General features: G+C 42.8%; 1 protein-coding gene across 2 annotated transcripts in view; it reads left to right on the top strand.

Moving 5' to 3' along the window:
- The window catches only part of RASA3 (RAS p21 protein activator 3), a 134,205-nt gene that overhangs the window by 38,392 nt on the left and 74,906 nt on the right, over positions 1 to 20,907 (top strand). For both annotated transcript variants that reach the window (XM_071573662.1, XM_071573744.1), the window contains exon 3: positions 12,870 to 12,973. In XM_071573662.1, coding sequence (XP_071429763.1) covers positions 12,870 to 12,973 — 104 coding nt within the window. The remainder of the gene's footprint in view (positions 1 to 12,869; positions 12,974 to 20,907) is intronic.

Below are 20,907 nucleotides of genomic sequence, written 5' to 3'. Positions count from 1 at the left end.
TTCTAGACAGTGATGAGGTCACCTCTGAGCCTCCTCTTCTCCAGGCTAAACAACCCCAGCTCCCTCAGCCTCTCCCCATAGGACTTGTGCTCCAGTCCCTTCACCAGCCTTGTTGCTCTTCTCTGGACCAGCTCCAGCATCTCAATATCCTTTCTGAACTGAGGGGCCCAGAACTGAACACAGTACTCAAGGTGTGGCCTCAACAATGCAGAGTACAGGGCAAGGATCACTTCCCTGGTCCTGCTGGCCATGCTATTTTTGATACAGGACAGGATGCCATTGGCCTTCTTGGCCACCTGGGCACACTGTTGGCTCATGTCGAGCTTCCTGTCAATTAGTACTCCAAGGTCCCTTTCTGCCTGGCTGCTCTCCAGCCACTCTGTGCCCAGCCTGTAGCGCTGCAGGGGGTTGTTGTGGCCAAAGTGCAGGACCCGGCACTTGGCCTTGTTGAACTTCATCCCATTGGAATCAGCCCATCTCTCAAGTCTATCCAGATCCCTCTGCAGAGCCCTCCTGCCTTCCAGCAGGTCGACACTCCCTCCCAGCTTGGTGTCATCAGCAAATTTGCTGATGATGGACTCAATCCCCACATCTAAATCATCAATAAAGATGTTAAACAGGACTGGACCCAATACAGACCCCTGGGGAACACCACTGGTGACCGGCCGCCAGCTGGATGCAGCTTCGTTCACCAGCACTCTCTGGGCCCGACCCTCCAGCCAGCTCTTAATCCAGGAGAGGGTACACTTGTCCAAGCCATGGGCTACCAGCTTTTTCAGGAGTATATTATGGGAGACAGTATCAAAGGCCTTGCTGAAGTCCAGATAGACCACATCCACAGCCTTCCCCTCATCCACCAGTGGGTCACCTGATCGTAGAAAGAGATCAGGTTGGACAGACAGGACCTGCCCCTCCTAAACCCATGCTGGCTGGGTCTAAGCCCTTGTCCACCCTGAAGGTGCTGTGTGATTGCACTCAGGATGAACTGCTCCATAACCCTGCCAGGCACGGAGGTCAGGCTGACAGGCCTGTAGTTGCCAGGGTCCTGCTTGCAGCCCTTTTTGTGGATTGGGGTGACATTGGCCAACCTCCAATCATCTGGGACCTCCCCAGAGAGCCAGGACTGTTGGAAGATGATGGAGAGCGGTTTGGCAAGCTCTTCTGCCAGCTCCTTCATCACCCTAGGATGGATCCCATCTGGTCCCATAGACTTGTTAGGATCCAGCTGGCTCAGTAAGTCAGTAACTGTATCCTCCTGGAATACAGGAGGGGTATTCAGCTCCCTCTCCCTGTCCACCAGCTCCAGAGGCCAGTTGTCTTGAGGGCCACCTATCTTACTGGTGAAAACTGAGGCAAAGTAGGTGTTAAGTACCTCAGCCTTCTCCTCATCTTCCTTAACTATATTTCCCTCCAAGTCCAACAGAGAATGGAGGTTTTCCTTGCCCCTCTTTTTGTTATTAATGTATTTATAAAAGGACTTTTGGTTATCCCTAACTGAAATAGCCAAATTTACTTCAGATTCCACTTTTCTTTCCCTAATTTTTTTCCTGCATGACCTAGCTCTATCTGTAAATTCTTCATAAGTAGCCAGTCAATTTCCCTTTCACTCTCCCTTATGTTTCTGAGCCTATCCACCTCTTCCTTTAGCTCTGCCACCAGACCCAGCAAATCATTCACCTGCTCACATCGTATGCAGGCACTTCTCATACTGTCCTCTGGTAGTAGGTCCAGGCTCAGACAGTCTATGCAGCCGGAGGCCTGAGTGGCTGCATCCTTTTTAGAGGGTTCAGTCTGTATTGACACCCCTCTACTGGTGACAGGAGCAACAGCTTTCATTTTTCTGGGAGGCATGACTGCCTTAAGCTGGGGGGAAAGGTAGAAAGAGACAAAGAAACAAATGAACAGAGGAGAGAAAAAAAAAAAAAAAGCTGCAGAAATACCTAGGCTTCTGCCCTGCCTGTGCGAACTGCTGTGCAAACTGCCGTGCCACGCCCTCACAGACGTGCCACGCCCCTGTTTGCCCGCTCCTGTTCGCCGCGCTCCCTAGAGATGTTCTTAAAGCCTTCTCACTCTCCTGCTAACGAGCAAGCCTCGCCTCCAACTCCCCTCTGAGTCACCTGCTGATAGCTGAAGTAGCAGCAAACAAAGCCTGCCAGGGACTGTCTGAGCCTGGAACTTCCATCTTAAGAGAGAACTCTTTTCCCAGTTTGTGTAATACATTAGGATTTTGCTATTTGTCTTGTTATTGCAAATAATTTACTTTGTGACGTAGTTCTAGACCTCACTCCCAAGCCCTCAGAAGAACCTGACATGTTCAAGAATGGGAGTGGGATTTATTTCCCTAAATATCTGTAATTGTTGTTTCACAGAAATTTTTGTTATCTTTAAGTTTTATCCCTCATCTTACATTCTGATACGGTGTGCTGGGCTCTATGAAGAAGATTTTTGTTTAAGGCATGTTTGGTTAAACACAGAGTTTTTGAATGGTGATGCTAATGCTTTCCTAGTTGTAGTATACTATATTAATAAAAAGCAAAAACTGGTCTATATGCCTTCTTCCTCACCCCCATAGCTGGCATGTAGTGTCTCTAAACTTGTTATCCTTGAACCAACTGCTTCTCTAAAAGTGATTTTGTAACTCATACAAGTTCATTCCTGGGTGGCCTTTTTCTGGATGATCATTAGTGGTTTGCAGGGGAATGGAGGGTGGGAAGTGAGGATGTGTGAGAATAGTTGATTTGTTTTACTGAACTAATCCAATCATTTTTCTGTTGAAAAAATAAGCTTTTGTAGGAGAAGTAAGCAACCAGTGCTATTCCTGCAGTGGGAAAAATTCTGTTTGTCTTTGGATATCATTATAAAGCTGGAGAGGTACACTGAGGCTGTGCAGCACTGGAAGGTTTCTGATTTCCTGGGGAGCTAAGTGCATTTTGTTAATTGAAGTGAATTCAGAGGAGAGCAGCACAATAATCAGAGGTCTGAAAAGCATAACTGATGAGGACAGTTTAAAGGGTTGGAATTGTTTAGCCTAGAGAAGAGGAATGAGAGTGGACATAAGTATGTAAATGAAACAAAACTAGAAAAGGGAAACAATGCCCCACCTCCCCTCCCAAAAAAAAAAACAAAACAAAACAAAACCAAAAACACCAAACCAACAAACCTAAACACCAAAAAACAAAAACTTGAGACGGGGAACTTATCTGCCTGTTTAGTATGGATATTGCAAGTAATAATGAACTCAAATTTCAGTGAGGAAGGAAGTTGAGGTTAAGGTTTATTGTGAAGGAAAATCTTCCTGTTGTTAAAGATTATGAAGCACTGGAGTAGGTTGCCTTGGTTTTTCTGTATTTATTGCTGACGACTTTTAGTAGCTTCAGTCCCAACTAAATAATGGGGATCTTCCAGCTTTGAAACTGTGGTGGACCAGATGACCTCTCAAAATCCCGTTAAGGACCTGTTCTCTTTGATGTAAGAGTTGACTAAAGATCATCTCCTTAGTCATTCTTTCCTTTCCTAGTGAATTTGGTCTTCAGTGGGAGTCTACCTTCTCCCTGTTCAAGCCTCTGTTTTTCAAATACTATTTTTGGGAAACTTGCTTCTTTGCAGTCTTTCAATATCCACTTACACTGATATGGATACTGATATAAACTCAATTTTGGATTTAGCCATATAAATGTTTCTCTGTCTGTTTTTCTGTTGCGTAAAAGAAAGCAGACAAAATTCCCAAATATGCCTGGGGTGTCTTTCCATCCTGTGGATAGGAATTGTCTAGTGAGGCACACTTAAACAGCTACTTTATCTTTCGTGGCTCTGTTTATATCTGTTAAAACAAGTGCATACATAGACTTGCAGAAGATGTTCAGATTATTTCAGTCCCTTCTGCAGTTGCCTATTGTTTTCTGTAGGATTCTGAGATGAGCACATAGCTGAGGAGCCAGTCATCCTGTTACATTCTTTAATGCTTGTTTGCAAATTGATTCAACACACTGAGTGAATTATTGGGCAGGCAAGGCTTATGTGCCCTAAGGCCTGTGCAGTTTGTATGCAGGAGAGAAATACCTGCTCTCATGCTGCTTCTTTGCCAGGCACTTGCCATTGTAATAGTTAATCATGTGCTGGGTCCTTTTTTCACTGCTGTGATATGAGGTCTTTGGCCCAGCTTCACATCCCTGTTCCCAATGCTTGATTGAGATAATTGAATCCTGCCTGAAGATCCGTGTGGCTGGCACTGAAGTGGGTGACACAGCTTGACACAGTTCTCCCCTACAGTTTGGAGGGGAGAGCAACTGGCTTTGATCTGTTGTTCAAGCCTGTTTTCTACTTCCTATCACTTCTTGTCTGATGCAGGCCTGGCTTGGTATTAAGTTTTAAGAATTGCCTGTAGTTTCACTTGCTGATATCTCCCCCATCTTCCAATAAACTCAAAAAATTATGTAGTTGATGGAAAATAAGATGCTTTGTGTGAAAATCTGAATTACCAAGTTTTTCATATTCAGCACTAGCACTATTGATTCTGGAACAATTTCTTCTTATTCATATTTGTACTGAAGAAGCCTATTTTTTGCATCATTTCTGCATAAAATAAATTTTTCATCTGCATGAAAAGTCACGCTGAAACACTGTCTTATGTATTTGTGAATTCAAGGATTGCTTGCCCTTTTTTTTTTTTTACTTCTTTTTATTCAGTTGAGCTTCATTAGCCTTCTACTAAGCATTACAGGAATGTATATTTTCCCATGCAGGCCTTCTGGTGTAAAGCTTAAATAGAACTGTAAAATGCAGTAAAGGAAGCAGTTATCTTTCCTTCCCAGAGGGACTTGGATAAATGTCCAATTCTGACTTGCTTAGAATATCTGTGACTGAGCCTTCAGACTCTGACTCATCATCTCCTGTGTTTTATACTGGGACAGTGTAAGAAGTTGCCTCCCTGAGCTCTGTCCTAATCGTCTCCAAACGATTTTCTTTATAAGCTGTGGCAGAGACATGAGAAGACAGCTGAGAGGAGTAACTTTTTAAATCAACAATGCATGAATCATTCAGAACTGAAAAGAACTGAACCTGCATATCCTGTTGTCCAGTGAAGTGCCCTTAGCAGAACTTTGGGAACCTGGTGCCCTTCATCTAAGTTTGCATCTTAAACGTGGAGAGCTGCCAGCAGGGTGAATCTTACCTCCTGTATTCAGCAGTCAGGGGGGACTCACAATGTGGAACTTAAGTCATTCCTATCATCCAGCCCCTGTTAGCTGCTCTTGAACTGGATGGTGGCACTGCTGCCTTGTGCTGGAGGATTTTGAGGGCTGCTGTGATAACTTGGTAGTGTCTGACTGAAACAAGTTAAGAATTAGTCTTTCTATGAAACTACAGAGCAACATGAAAGTACTGTTTATATAGGGCAGTTCAGAGTCATGTCACTTCTCTGAGGATCTTTGGACTAGCATAGGGAATGTGGGGTTGGTCAGAGAGAGCAATCCAGGTTCTCAAGAAGAGAATCCTGAACTCTTCAAGCAGCACTGTTTTCGTAAACTCCTTGGCACAAGCTTTCATTAAATTCTAGGAAGGTCACATGCAAGTCATAAGATATGAGGGAGAGGTCAGTTAGAGCCAGGATTTAATAGGCTTCTCTGTTTTTTATTTGTCGTTTAGTATTTATGTTACCATCATCCACAAAGGCACTGAATAGAATTGGATTCATTCCATACAACCCAGCCTTTAAAGATGTCTGTGAAGGGACTTGTGTACTTTGTCCTAAAAAACATGTGATAATGATGGTGGGGTTTTTTAATGCACAGATCTACAGCTCTTCTTTAGTTCTGAGCTGCAAGTGGACAGCCTGAGAATAATTTTGCCTATTAATATCCTTTCCTGAATCAACTACTTACCTTCCCCCATGAGTAGCCTCCCCCACTCAGGCTCCACCATCCAGGAGTGTTTACTAGCTACAGATCATCCCTGAGGATGAGCTTTATTGGCTTGTTGGTGTTCAGACAGACTTTGCTGTTTGCATCTGATGTGTCCATTCATTTAAAGGGCAGTGTCAGCTGCAACAGGAAATCAAGGCAGCTTCTCAAATCAGAGGTGAAGAATGGAAGGAATGTGACATCTCTAAATTTGTTTCAAGGATATGAATAAAGGCAAAAACTGTCGTATGCTAAGAATCAAATGGCTGACAGTGTGTGCTTTAGAGAGATGAGCCAAGCATCTTGAGTCTGTGATTATTTAGTTCACCACTATTTCACTGAGGAATTTTTCACATGCTAAACATAGTGATCAAAGCCTGAATGAAACAGTAAATGAAGCCAGAGGCACTTTCCCCACCCCCAGTTTTTTTTTTTTGCTAATCTCCAGTGATTGTAACAGTGAGTCTGCAATGTGCTTCTGAGTGTATAGTGAAACGTACTGTAAATTCATAGTTAAAGCTGTGTTCTCTTTAACAAATGGTTGCTCTGTCTTTGTCTTGGAATTAGATCAGGTCACAAATTCAACCAGTAGCACTCAGAACTTTCTTTAAGTTATTCTACTGACATATTTAATGTTATTTTCAAATTCTAGGCTTGCTTAAACTCTTTTTTTCCTCTGTGTTTGGAGTTGGTGGCTGTATAGCTTTAACTTCTTGTTCTGATAACATCTTGGACACAGGCCACTTCTCAAATTTTAAACACAAAGTTGTTTCCCTTAGTTGGAGTGTTGCCAAAATTAGCTGTTGCATCTGAGTTAGCTCTGTTAGCTGCCTCTACATTCTTACATTGCCAGCTCACCTCCTTGAAATAACAGCTTTCCCCAGACCAGTGGCTGTAAGCAGAGAGGCCTTGAGGTGAATGCTGTGGTGTGTTCTGCAGCTTTGCTCCTGCGTGTTCCCAGGGGCAGCCGTCTTCTGCACTCGACTACATCTAACGATGGCTTGAATTCCTAACTATAACACTTCAATTCTGAAACAGCCCAAGCCTTTAAAAGTAAGATTTAAGATGGATATGGGTACTGGTCAGGGATACTATTGAAGCCAAGGACCACATGGTTGTATAGGGAAGTAATATAGCAGGGAGGGGTGCCAGTAAGAAGCAAGACTTAATGGAAGGAGGAGAATGAAGTGAACCTTGAGACCCAGACAGGGCTTATGAATGAGAGCGTTTAGCCACATGAAAAGCCACCCATGTGAGTAACAATTGTTGGTGTTGTAGAGTGCTTTGAGTGATGAGGGGGGAAAAAAAAGTCAATGCAGCTGTAATGGGACTTCTGCTGTTTGTGTGTGTCATCTTACAGAATATTTTGGGAGGTGACCACGGGCCAAACGGCTGCTGCTTCAATTCATCATAATCCTTGTAAGCCTCATTGAGCCAAACCAGCAACTGTCAAGTGAGGCTGATAACTATAGCTCATGTGTCTGTCTCTTCTGAGCATAGGATTGAGAAAATACACTGCTTTGTTTTTCCCTCTCTATAGTAGGGCTGGTTGTGACTGTAACACAGCACTGTTCATCTGGGGGTCTCTGCCTAGTGACATGAGAAAAAATTTTCTTAGGTTTGATATTTGTCTGGAATACTGCAGCCAGCACTCTTTAACAGTGGGCAAAACCTGATATGTTTGGATTTAGATGTTGCCTGTGCCATATACTTCCTGCTGCTTGTCCTCTGCCAAATCTGTGCTTCAAATATATTATTAGTTATTTTTAATAAATTGTGTAAGGAAGCTACCATGACATCTGGCAGCTTTGGCTCTTACAGAGGCTGTCTTATTTGCCTTTTGTCTTCTAGTTCTGTGTCTAGTAGGAGACTGAAGTGCATTCAGATTTTATTTGGCTTGCTGTGTCTGCTTTGAATAAACCTTCTCTTCTCTACCCCACCCCACTCCTTTTACATACACTGCAAAGTGTAGTATAAAAAGTGTTAGCCAAGGAGTACAAAAAGCTTAGTAGTAGAAACAAACAAGTGTGCTCCTTTGTACAGTCTGATTTTGCTTCCCACTCACATGGTGATGTGAACTCTGGTTTTCAGTTCATGCAGAAGGATGAATCCAGTATTTCTAAACCTTTTAAAACAGTCAGAGGATGTGGAGTTGTCTGTGGCATGTTAATAGTTCTTACTTTCAATCACAAAAGCAGTTTAGAAAAAAAAAATCCATACACAAAGTATTCTGGTTTGAAGGGTTTCATTATTATTCATCATGCAACTCCTTCACTTCATCCACTGAAGTACTGGTGCCAAAACAAAAACAAAACTGCTTTAGTGAATCCTAAGTATTGAGAAACAAGCACGAGGTTTTGCAACACAGCCTGAAACTACAGAAATGTTTTTATGCTGACACTTTTTTAATGAAGTCTCTTCATCTCTGTTAATATTGTTTGTGATGATTTCAGTAGATATCTGAAGACAGGGAATTAAAGTTGAAAGTATGCCTCTGGAATCTAGTAAAACATGTAAATGTGAACAATTTTGGACCCTTTCTAGAGGAAGAAGTTCCCATTGACCATATTTGAAGTAAGAATTCTCTTCCTTATTTCCTTTCATTCCACTTGGTCTACACAGCAATTTTTGTTTCTCTTCTCCTTCCCTGAAAATATCCATTGCCAAAACACACATAAGAAGAGATATAAAAACAGATACCTTGAAATGAGAAGGGCTTGAAGCTGGACAGCTGTATGTAAGTGAAACAATACCTAGAGGGATCTTACTGGTTTCTTGTTATTCCTGCTGCCATGAGCATTCAGAACAAGCAAGTTTTGGGTGAGGGGAGAGTATGCCTGAAGATTCAAGTCCATTGCAATATTTATGTGTCTAACTTCCCTTTGTTTTGTGTGTGTCTCTTCTGTGCTGAGAGCTGTGGAAGCATCCTAGGGAAAGTGTCCTGAGGAGGGATTGGTTAGTGTATGTGTTGGTGGTAGAGGCTGTATAAAACTGTGCAGTAAGAGAGCCCTGTGCTTCTGTGGTAAAAGGACTGCTGAGGTAGAACTTCCCTCCTTTAGAGCATATTAAAGTGATTGGAATGTACTGAAAAAGAAATGAGAATTGTTCTTGAAGTGAGAGTGGAATAGAAGGCTACAAAATCAGGCCCTTTTGTGTGCCTGAAACTTGGAATAAGGATTTAAAAATTGGTACAAATCTTTCTCTGTTTCTAATCCCATCAGGAAAACAAGAGACAATGACTTAGAAACAAGCCCTATTTAGTAACTAAAGAGAAGCTGATACCTGCACTGCTCCTTTTCCTGTTTCTGTGATGGCAAAACTGAAAGGAAATCAGTAAAGCTGTTGAAAGCTTAGTGGTCTTTATTGAAGAAGCTGGGCTTGAAAATGCAGGGATACTCAGCTTGGAAGGGGATGAGTTGCATTTGCAATGGAGGTCCACTCGTTTTGGCCTTGCCAATTCCTGCACTCAGCAATTATGTCTCATCACTTAATTGAAAGTCCAGAAGATAACACTGAGCATTTCCATGCCTTTCCCTTGTGATCACATGGATGTGCAGCCTAACCTGCAAGGTTGGGGAGGGAGCCCTCAGCGTTTCTTCTCCTCTTTGAATGATTAAAATTTCTCCTGAGTTTAGGGTTGGTTAATCCATAAGGAAAGTTTAACTCAAAATCTTTAAGTTGAATCTGGACTCACTTGACTCTGAAAGATTTCAGAGTTTTCAGCCAGGCTATTTCCAGTATTTATTTTAGAGGATGCTGTCAGACTCCTGAGGGCTGTGTAGGCAGATGCTGCTGCTTTTTATTAATTGCTGTGTCATAATAAAAGTACTCACTGAATCCCCATCAGACTAATTCTGGCTTTTGGGAGAGGGGAGACAATGAGGGAGGGATTTAGCTGTTCTTTTGGAAAAACCATTCTGGAGCCCTGGGGCTCTTGCTCAAGATAAGTTAGCTTGGGAAATAAATCATGGGGTCTGACTGCTGCAACCTCTTGCTCTTCAGGTCTGGATGGGAGACAAAGCGAGTACTGTTCTGAAGAGGTATATGGAGAAAAAGCACACATTTAAGTGGAAGCTGGAAACATTTGTGTGGTTGCTTTTGATTCCTTCAGAAAGAAGTTACTGTTTCTGCAGAGCTACACAAGATTGGGGTGGGGGCATATCGGATTGATCTTGATGTGTATCCTTATAGTTAAAACTCTGCTGGCTAATTACCCTGTGCAGAGTGAGTGTGCGTGTGTTGGAAATCTGCTTGCTTAAATTAAGAACCAGTGCACCTCAGGGGTGTTACCTGAGTGAAGAGAGGTTGTAAATCTGCAAGGGGTTCAAGATCTCAGAGGGGGAAAGTCAAGAGCAGAACAAAGCTTCTCTTTTGGCAGTGGCTCAGACTGCACTGCTCAGACTCAAAAGCCTTGTGCCTAAAACAGTGACCTGATATGGTCTCTGCATGGCTAAGTCAGTCGTCATAGTGTTTCTTCTCTTAATTAATCTCTTTCTGATACAGTGCATTGGGCTGGGTGCTTATTGTTGTCCACTCTGCTTTTCTGACTCATGTGTTTGTTTTGATGTGGTGTGGTCCTAGCTGACTTCTACCTCTGGTCACCACCAGTGACAAACAGTAACAGGGGACTTGCCAAAGGCCCCTGGTTGTTGTCTCTTCCCTGCTCCTCCCCCCAGAGTCAGCTGAGCTGAATTTTTAAAGTATGCTCAGTATAAGTCACTTGTATTTATATTGCCTTTAGACTTGCAGTATACTGAAGCTTCTCTCATATTCTTGATCGAGGATTGGATATATAATCCACAGTTCATTGAGTATCATTTTGTTCTAAGGTCATTAGTGAGTAAATTCATCTGTCATGTTCTTCCAGCAGAAAGGACAATTTTATGGCTGAACAGAGTATTAAAGCTCAGGATGATGGAAGTGTTTTGCATATATAATGCACTAGATAGCTGGACAATATTTATGTGTTTGTGTAGCCCCTTTGGGTTAAGGCTGTGCATGAAAACTTTGCACCAAGTCATGTGCACAGAATGAGACCCTTGGGGCTGCCAGCATGGCTACTGGGACAGGCATATATAGGTCCCAGTTTGGTAGGAGGTGCTTGTACCAAAGATTTAAGGTATTTTGTGCCTGAAGAGGTAGCTGCTAAAGTCTTGATTCCAAATAACTCTTCAGAGTAGAATGGATAAAGAGGACGTAACAAAGAGTGCTGATTCAGATGGGGCAGTTGGACAAACAGTCAAACCAGCTGCCATTTCCAGCTGTTCGATTTTCCTCTCTGCCTTCAGAGTAGGTATGACTGAGTGGGCCTCACATTGGTTTTCATGTCTTACGGATGGATGCATTTATTTCAAGGAATGGGAAAAACTGCTTCAGTAGTTGAAGTTTAATCTGTGAGTACACCTTGGGCTTTTTTGTTTATCCAGTATGTGTTCTTCCATGTGACTGGAGAAGTAGTGACATAAATTATCTTCTTGTTGAATATTGAGTGATGTCTCTGGATTTCATTAAATTAATGTGGCTTATTCCCTTCCAACAGAGACTGGTTGCTAATTTGCAGTGCCTGTGGGTTTTGAGGGAGAGTTGTCAGCTAGTTCTTGACGGAATGTGATAATTCTGGGGGAGTGTATTTTTACTGTAGGCAGAAAGACAAGCAGAAATGTATGGTAATGTAAAATAACCTGAAAGAAGTCAGAGGAATGACCTTTCCTGACAAAATTCTCAAAAATGTAAAGTTAATCCAAGGAGTTAGTAACAATTTTTGCATATATAATTTTCTAACATAAAAAGCCTTTAGTAATGGTTAAATCTGCAGCACAATTCTGTCTTTTTTTGAGCTTAACCAAGATAATAAGTATGTCTGTGTTTAAGACGAAAAGAAAAAACTTACTGGCTTTTTGGCCTGTTGGAATCAGGTTTATTTTTAAATCTACATCTGCAGTGCTTGCTGTATGTATCCATGTGACTCAAATTGCATCTACTCATTTAGATCTACTGAAGCATGAGTGACTTGGAGTGAAAGGTCTGTGTAAAATGGTAGACCTGTCAATGAATAAATAATGTTGATACATGCTTGTAGTTCCTGGGAGTAGGTCCTTAACCATATAATGGAATAGAGAGAAACTGAAAGGGTTGCTGTTAAATTGTTAGGATGCAAAGAAAGCCACTTAGGTCCCTAGAGAGCTTTTCATGCTGAGACAGGCTGTGGTTTTTTTGTTTTGTTTTGTTTTTGTTTTGGTTTTTTTGTTGTTGTTGTTGGTTTTTTTGGTTTTTTTTTGTTTTGGTTTTCTTTGTTTTCTTTTTAAATCTGGTCTTACTGTAAAGAAAATTACTTATACAATTCCACTATGCAAAAATAAATATTCAGTGCTACAAGGTAACAAGCATGGTGTCAGCTCCAAGACTTAGTTACCATCAGTTGACTGAATCTGACTTTAAATGACAAATTTCTCAGGGAATGAGAAATGATGCAGTGGTTATAGGCATTTTATTTTAAATATACTAAGTGCTTAAAAAAATAAAATTTATATATGCCATGAACCACGCTGTAGTTTGCTCATCCTGTTTGTATGTATGCTTTTGTGATCTCTGTTGGAATGGTGTACTGTAAGGTTCTGTGGCATCTGGGGTCTCTCTTCCCTTCAAGGCACTGTGTGTTAACAAATAACGTGGGCTCTGCCCCCTTCGTTAAGGGACACTTGTTTTCCAGATAGAAAGAAGTATCTCTTCATTTATGCACATTGAATACTCTGGTTCTGTGGGTATTTAAGGTATTTAGGAACAGTCAAAATGGAACAGTGCTTGAGGGTGCACATTCACGGGTGGGAAAGACTGTCACAGCCCCGAGTGATGTTCTGGCTGTGAAGTATAAACACACTGGCTCCTCCAGGATACCAACACTAATGTATTTTCGTTTTTTTTTTTTTTTGTGTGTGTGTGTGTTTGTGTATGTTGGTTTTTTTGTTTACTCAGCCCCTTCTATGGAGAAGACTTTTACTGTGAAATTCCTCGGACCTTTCGCCATCTGTCATTTTATATTTTTGACAGGGATGTTTTTCGAAGGGATTCCATCATAGGTATGTGTTCATAAATTATTATGTTTTTTACAGCTTAATTCTCTGTTAGATCATATGTAGTCTTACGATTTGATAGGACTGATGATGACAGTGGTAGGTACTGCTCAGTATTGTCCTTTTTTGTCAGTTGACAAACATACCTTCAACGTTACATGATATATATAAAAAAATTGGGGAAATAAGTGGTGTCTGTTGTGATAGTAGATGCAGATTGCAGTTTAACTGAAATAGGCAATAAAACATTGTTTAAATATTGACAACATAATTTGTTACATTTTAATTTTTTTTCCTAAATGCCAGGCCTTTAGTGTTGTTTTCCAGGCCTCATTACACTTAGCTGTATGCAGTATTGTTAAATTGTGACTACCTTAATGACAGGCAGAGTAACAGCTACTGGCCATAAGTACCCCCTGTATGATGATGACAGAATTTTATGGATAGTATCAGAGCAAACCTACAGAATAGCTCTAAGATTTCCAGTGCCTGTTTGACATTAGCAAGATTTCTGCTTTTTCCTATACTTGATATACATTTTATCTGCAGCAAGTTGCATGACACTCCATTTGTCTCTTCAGGGATAAAAACCTTGTAAATGCCTAGTTGTTATTGAGGGGAACTGTTTTCACTTTTAAGTCACTTTAACAGTTTGGATTTTTTTTTTCTGTTTTTAATATCCTTTGAAATAAGTAATGTATGACTACCATTTTTCTAATTTCAGTATAACATGGCTGTAGCTACCAATGAGATGTATGTCTTGACAGAACTTATAGTGAGGATGTTGTCTGATGTTGAGCAGCAGTTTGTATACTGCTTCAAAATGTGTTATGTTGAAATGCACGCGCTGGTGGTGCAGATCTGTATGTATCTTTTCATTACAGTAGTTAATAATGCAGTCAAAAGCTTTTTCTTTAATTATTGTTTTATGTTCGAGCTGGGAAACTGGGTTGTCACTCTCTATGTCCATAAGTGAGCTTGTGTGTAGAGCATCTGTCATCCTGGAGACAAGGAGGTTACTTTCTTATTGTTGAGTGAGCCTTTGGGAAGCTTTTTGGTCTCTCTAATTTCTAGATGCCCTTGTACTGCGAAGGTTGCACCTTGCTTCTTTCAACCGATGCTTTTTTTCACTGCTGAAATTACCTGATTTCCTTTGTGTCACCAGTTTTCAGCAGCTGCAGTGACCCATCAACAAGCCATGGCCTGGAACTTTTCTTGCTTAGGGCTTTATTTACTCCCTTGCTTACAACAAGGGTCTCTCAACACTTAATACAAGTCAGACACATGAAATTGCAGATAGTGACGTGCAAATTTTTCATTTTCTCCTGTTTCCTAAGTTCATGTTTTGATAATCAAGCTCTGTCATTGGAGAGGAATTAATCAGGAGCTGCTAGAGTAATCTTAAAAAGGTACTAGGAGCAGTTTGTGTAAAGGACTTACAGAAAATATAAAAATCCTTCTGTTTGCATTTTTGAATGATTGATCAGGTTTCTGTTTTTCACTACCTCTTCACTACCTTTTCCTAAGGAAGCCCAGCAGGAGGTGGTGAAGCCCAGCCCCTCCTGCCATCAGGCAGACAGAACAGACCATAGGGATGGGGACGAATGTAAACAGGTGCCTGGTCCTAGAGGCAAAAACACCCCCTCTCGACCCCTTTCACCTGCCAGGGTGCCCTTAAAAAACAGGTATATGGCTCTGGACTTGGACAGTCTGTTGGAGGACAGTCAGGAGGAGGATCTGTCTACAAGGTCTTCTGGTTACCCCCAGTCTACCAGACAGGTTACAACTACAGGTAAGAGGAAAAAGAAAAGGGTTGTTGTAATCGGTGACTCCCTTCTGAGGTGAACTGAGGGCCCTCTATGTCGGCCAGACCCGTCCCACAGGGAAGTTTGCTGCCTTCCCGGGGCCAGAGTGAGGGATATTGCCAAAAGACTTCCTAAGCTTATCCAACGCTCAGACTATTACCCACTGTTGGTTGTCCAAGTTGGAAGTGGTGACATTAATAAAAGGAGTACCAGAGTAATTTAAAAAGATTTCAAGGCACTGACCTGATCTCTTCATGGGACAGGAGCACAGGTAGTAATTGCCTCAGTTCCTGTGCTAGCTGGGATGAATGAGGAGAGGTTTAGGAAAGCCCAGCTTACCAATAGGTGGCTTAGGGGATGGTGCTATCATCAAAAATTTGGGTTTTTTGATCATGGGGCAAACTCCGTGTTGCCCAGTCTCGTCAAAGCAGATGGGCTTCATTTATCTAGGAAGGGCAAAAGAACTGTAGCCCATAAGTTGGCAGGGTTGGTTAGGAGGGCTTTAAACTAGGTTTGAAGGGGGAAGGGACGGCAACTGGGCTCTCCAGAGATAGGTCTAAGGGCATAGAGCCTGAGTTGAGAATGAAATCAATGGCCCAGCTGAAGTGCATGTACACCAATGCACGCAGTATGGGAAACAAACAAGAGGAGCTGGAAGCCATAGTGCAGCAGGAAAACTATGACATAGTTGCTGTCACAGAAACGTGGTGGGATGACTCACATGACTGGAGTGCTGCTATGGAGGGCTACAAGCTCTTCAGAAAGGACAGGCAGGGAAGGAGAGGTGGAGGGGTGGCTTTATATGTTAGAGAGTCTCTTGACTCTGTTGAAGTTGAGGTCAGCAGTGACAAGGTTGAGTGCCTGTGGGCCAAAATCAGGGGCAAGGCCAACAAGGCTGACACCCTTGTGGGAGTCTGTTACAGACCGCCCAACCAGGATGATGAAGGGGATGAATTGTTCTACAAGCAGCTGGCAGATGTCTCAAAATCTCCAGCCCTTGTTCTTGTGGGTGACTTTAACCTGCCAGATATCTGCTGGGAGCTTCATACTGCAGAGAAGAGGCAGTCAAGGAGGTTCCTGGAGTGTATAGAGGACAATTTCCTTCATCAACTGGTAAATGAGCCTACCAGGGGTAAGGCCCTGCTAGACCTACTGTTTACAAACAGAGAGGGGCTGGTGGGTGATGTAGTGGTTGGAGGCCGCCTGGGGCATAGTGACCATGAAATAATAGAGTTTTCAGTCCTCAGGGATGTAAGGAGAGCCACCATTAAAACCTCTACTTTGGACTTCCGGAGAGCAGATTTTGGCCTATTCAAAAAACTGATTCAGAGCATACCCTGGGAAACAACCCTTAAAGGCAAGGGGGTCCAGGAGGGATGGACATGTTTTAAGAAGGAAATTTTGAATGCACAGCAACAGGCTGTCCCAGTGTGCCAAAAGGCCAGCCGGAGGGGAAAACGGCCAGCTTGGTTAAATAGGGAGATTCTGAAAGAAATCAGGGATAAAAAGAAAGTTTACAGACTATGGAAAAAAGGGCTGGCTACTTATGAAGAATTTACAGATAGAGCTAGGTCATGCAGGAAAAAAATTAGGGAAAGAAAAGTGGAATCTGAAGTAAATTTGGCTATTTCAGTTAGGGATAACCAAAAGTCCTTTTATAAATACATTAATAACAAAAAGAGGGGCAAGGAAAACCTCCATTCTCTGTTGGACTTGGAGGGAAATATAGTTAAGGAAGATGAGGAGAAGGCTGAGGTACGTAACACCTACTTTGCCTCAGTTTTCACCAGTAAGACAGGTGGCCCTCAAGACAACTGGCCTCTGGAGCTGGTAGACAGGGAGAGGGAGCTGAATAGCCCTCCTGTATTCCAGGAGGATACAGTTACTGACTTACTGAGCCAGCTGGATCCTAACAAGTCTATGGGACCAGACAGGATCCATCCCAGGTTGATGAAGGAGCTGGCAGAAGAGCTTGCCAAACCGCTCTCCATCATCTTCCAACAGTCCTGGCTCTCTGGGGAGGTCCCAGATGATTGGAGGTTGGCCAATGTCACCCCAATCCACAAAAAGGGCTGCAAGCAGGACCCTGGCAACTACAGGCCTGTCAGCCTGACCTCCGTGCCTGGCAGGGTTATGGAGCAGTTCATCCTGAGTGCAATCGCACAGCACCTTCAGGGTGGACAAAGGATTAGACCCAGCCAGCATGGGTTTAGGAGGGGCAGGTCCTGTCTGACCAACCTGATCTCTTTTTATGATCAGGTGACCCACTGGTGGATGAGGGGAAGGCTGTGGATGTGGTCTATCTGGACTTCAGCAAGGCCTTTGACACTGTCTCCCATAATATACTCCTGGAAAAGCTGGTAGCCCATGGCCTGGACAAGTGTACCCTCTCCTGGATTAGGAGCTGGCTGGAGGGTCAGGCCAAGAGAGTGCTGGTGAATGGAGCTGCATCCAGCTGGCGGCCGGTCACTAGTCGTGTTCCCCAGGGGTCTGTATTGGGTCCAGTCCTGTTTAACATCTTTGATGATTTAGATGAGGGGATTGTGTCCATCATCAGCAAATTTGCTGATGATACCAAGCTGGGAGGAAGTGTTGATCTGCTGGAAGGCAGGAGGGCTCTGCAGAGGGTTCTGGATATACTTGAGAGATGGGCTGATTCCAATGGGATGAAGTTCAACAAGGCCAAGTGCCGGGTCTTGCACTTTGGCCACAACAACCCCCTGCAGCGCTACAGGCTGGGCACAGAGTGGCTGGAGAGCAGCCAGGCAGAAAGGGACCTTGGAGTACTAATTGACAGGAAGCTCAACATGAGCCAACAGTGTGCCCAGGTGGCCAAGAAGGCCAATGGGATCCTGTCCTGTATCAAAAATAGCGTGGCCAGCAGGACCAGGGAAGTGATCCTTGCCCTGTACTCTGCATTGGTGAGGCCACACCTTGAGTACTGTGTTCAGTTCTGGGCCCCTCAGTTCAGAAAGGATATTGAGGTGCTGGAGCGGGTCCAGAGAAGAGCAACAAGGCTGGTGAAGGGACTGGAGCACAAGCCCTATGAGGAGAGGCTGAGGGAGCTGGGGTTGTTTAGCCTGGAGAAGAGGAGGCTCAGAGGTGACCTCATCACTGTCTAGAACTACCTGAAGGGAAGTTATAGCCAGGTGGGGGCTGGTCTCTTCTCCCAGGCACTCAGCAATAGGACAAGGGGGCACGGGCTTAAGCTCTGCCAGGGGAAATTTAAGTTGGGTATCAGAAAAAAATTCTTTCCAGAGAGAGTAATCAGGCATTGGAATGGGCTGCCAGAGAGGTGGTGGATTCACCATCCCTAGAGATTTTTAATCTGAGATTGGACGTGGCGCTGGGTGCCATGATCTAGTAAATGGACTAGAGTTGGCCCAAGGGTTGGACTCGATGATCTTGGAGGTCTTTTCCAACCCAATCGATTCTATGATTCAGGAAAAGGCAACGTTAATTTTTGCAGAATCCTTGGGTAGGCAAATTGGTGTGTTACCATACTGATAATGGGATCATGGAATGGCCTGGGTCAGAAGGGACCTTAAAGGTCATCTGGTTTCAACCCCTGTGGTTGAAACACAGTAAAGTGGACACTTTACACATAACCAGGTTGCTTAGAGTTCCATCTGGCTTGGCACTGAACACTTCCAGGGATGGGGCATCCACATCTTCTCTGGGCAACCTTTTAACAGTGCTTCACCATCCTCACAGTAAAGAATTCCTTCCTAATACTGAGTCTAAACCTACCCTCTTTCAGTTTAAAGCCATTCCCAGTTGTCGTGTCACTACCTGTCTTCTAAATGTCCCCCTCCAACTCTCTTGTCAGCCCCCTTTAGGTACTAGGATGCTGCCCTAAAATCTTGAAGCCCTCTCCAGGCTGAATGACCCCAGCTATCTCAGCCTGTCTTGATAGGAGAGGTGCTCCAGCTCTGTAGTCAACTTAGTAGCCCGCTAGATTTGTTCCAGCATGTCCACATCTTTCTTGTGTAAGGAAACTCAGATCTGGATGCAGTACTCCAGGTGGGATCTCAGGAGAGCAGAGTATGGGGCAGAATCGCGTCCCTCGACCTGCTGGTCATGCTGGTTTTGATGCAGCCTCATGATACAGTTGATTTCCTGAGCCTAAAGCACACACTGCAAGGTCAGGTCCACCAACACCTCTAAGTTTTTCACTTCTGGGCTTTTCTCAATCTGTTCTCTGCCCAGCCTGTATTTGTGCTTGAGATTGTCCAGACCCAGGTGCAGGATCTTGTAGTTGGCCTTGTTGAACTTCATGAGATTTGCACAGTCCCACCTCTCAAGCCTGTCCAGATCCCCCTGTATGGCATTCCTTCTCTCCAATGTGTCTACCACACCACACAGCTTGGTGTCATTGTTGATGCAGTACTGAAAATAAAAATTGTGGTGTTATTCATCTACATTGAGATTTTGCAGTCTGTATTAGCTATTGTAGTCATGTTCTCCTCTCTTCCTCTGTCTGTTCCCCTTCCACCTTACCACAGACATGTTTTGAAAAGCATTTCAGAGATGTGGAAGTGTGATAAATAGCAATGGCAAGAAGAAAAAAATCCAGAATTACTGGATAGTGTTCTGTATGTTCTGCTTGTAATAGGAAAAGGTTCTGGAAAGAACAGAGCTCTGGAGTAACCCCATGTGGTTCCTCTTGAACAAGAGTCAGCAGCAAAGCTCAACAGTGAAGTTTTTTTGAGAAAGGGAGCTCTTTCATTAGAACAAAGTCTATGATACTTAACCCACAGAGCAGTTATTCCTTTTCTCTTCAGCTCAGTCTTAAGACTCAAACCTTTCATTCAAGAGGCTTGAGCAAGGAAGGTTTAGAAGAGGTACCTACTGAATAAGTTTGGTCAGAGTAGTACTTGTACAAGTTCTTTTTCACTGAACCCACCAAATTCTGCAATTAGGGGCCCTTTGTTTGCATTCCAGAGATCACTTGTTACATTATGTTATCATGAGATACTTCTGTTGAAGAAAATGTGGTTATTCATGTTCAACCAACAATGATGTTTCTCAGAGAGTGGAGTTGGGTGTTTGGTCTTCCATCCAGGAGACAAATTTTAAGTGCATATGTTACTGAGCTTGCAAATTTACTTGTGTGTGATCTCGTATATTTAACCATCTCCTCGCATTGTTTGTTTGGCTGGTTTTGAGTGGGTTTCAAGACATATAGAGCAGAGTGAATGTAAGTCAAAATTATAAGAATTTGGCAAGTAGATATTTTTAAAGATGATTACTCAGCAGAGTTCCTTTTTATTCACCATTTAGTATTTCCAAAACTTTCTCTTGGTGATATAATACTGATTTCCAAGGTGACTGGAGGTCAGAATAGCCATGCTTTTATTTATTCAAATATGAAGTGTAAGTTTGTGATGGTAAGTTCTTAAACTTCCTAAATGCAACTCAGTGTGTGACAGATGAGAATGCTTAAGCCACCACAAGCGGAAGGTGTGGGAGCAAGAAAATGAAAAACAAGAACTCCCTGAAACCTCTGACATAAACTTCCGAGGAGAGCCAAAGTCTGAAACTGGAACACATGTATAGCAGATATGTTTTGGAACATACTGTAGTGTTTTGGCATACAGGATGGGAGGATTGTGCAGATAAAGATATCTTTGGAGTTTGCATGTTTGTTTATTGCATTTGCATTTTTTTAATTGTAATTGCTAAGTCATCTAGGATTTGTTAGCTAAACAAATAAACTCTTGAACAACTGGGTCTTGAAGGAATTTTGAATGCCAGTTGAAATGCAAATATAATGAAAAAATGCAGAGCTCAGTGGATCTGAAATGTTGGTGATTTTTTTTAGATAAAATATGGCAAATATACAGTTATTATGAAAGTAAACAAGTCTTGTTGGTGTTTAATTGATATTGTTTGTCCTGCCTGTTACTGGCTAAAGTTTATGTACTGATTTATACAGTATGTTGAGATGCTTTGAGGAGGAAATATACTACTGAAAGTAATGGTAAATGGAATTTAAAATCAGATTTGTTTGTTTCTGAATGATCAAATAGGAGTAGTAGACCAGTTTGCTGGAACATGTGTGTGTATAATACATAGAATAGCTATTTCCATCTAGGTGTTACAACCGGAAAAACATTGAGAAGATGGTGTTAA

Source organism: Pithys albifrons, chromosome 1 (genome assembly GCF_047495875.1).
Source record: "Pithys albifrons albifrons isolate INPA30051 chromosome 1, PitAlb_v1, whole genome shotgun sequence".
NCBI classification, from domain to species: Eukaryota; Metazoa; Chordata; class Aves; order Passeriformes; family Thamnophilidae; genus Pithys; species Pithys albifrons.
The sequence above is the reverse complement of the archived record's forward strand: the minus strand, read 5'-3'. Positions and strand labels throughout refer to the sequence as shown.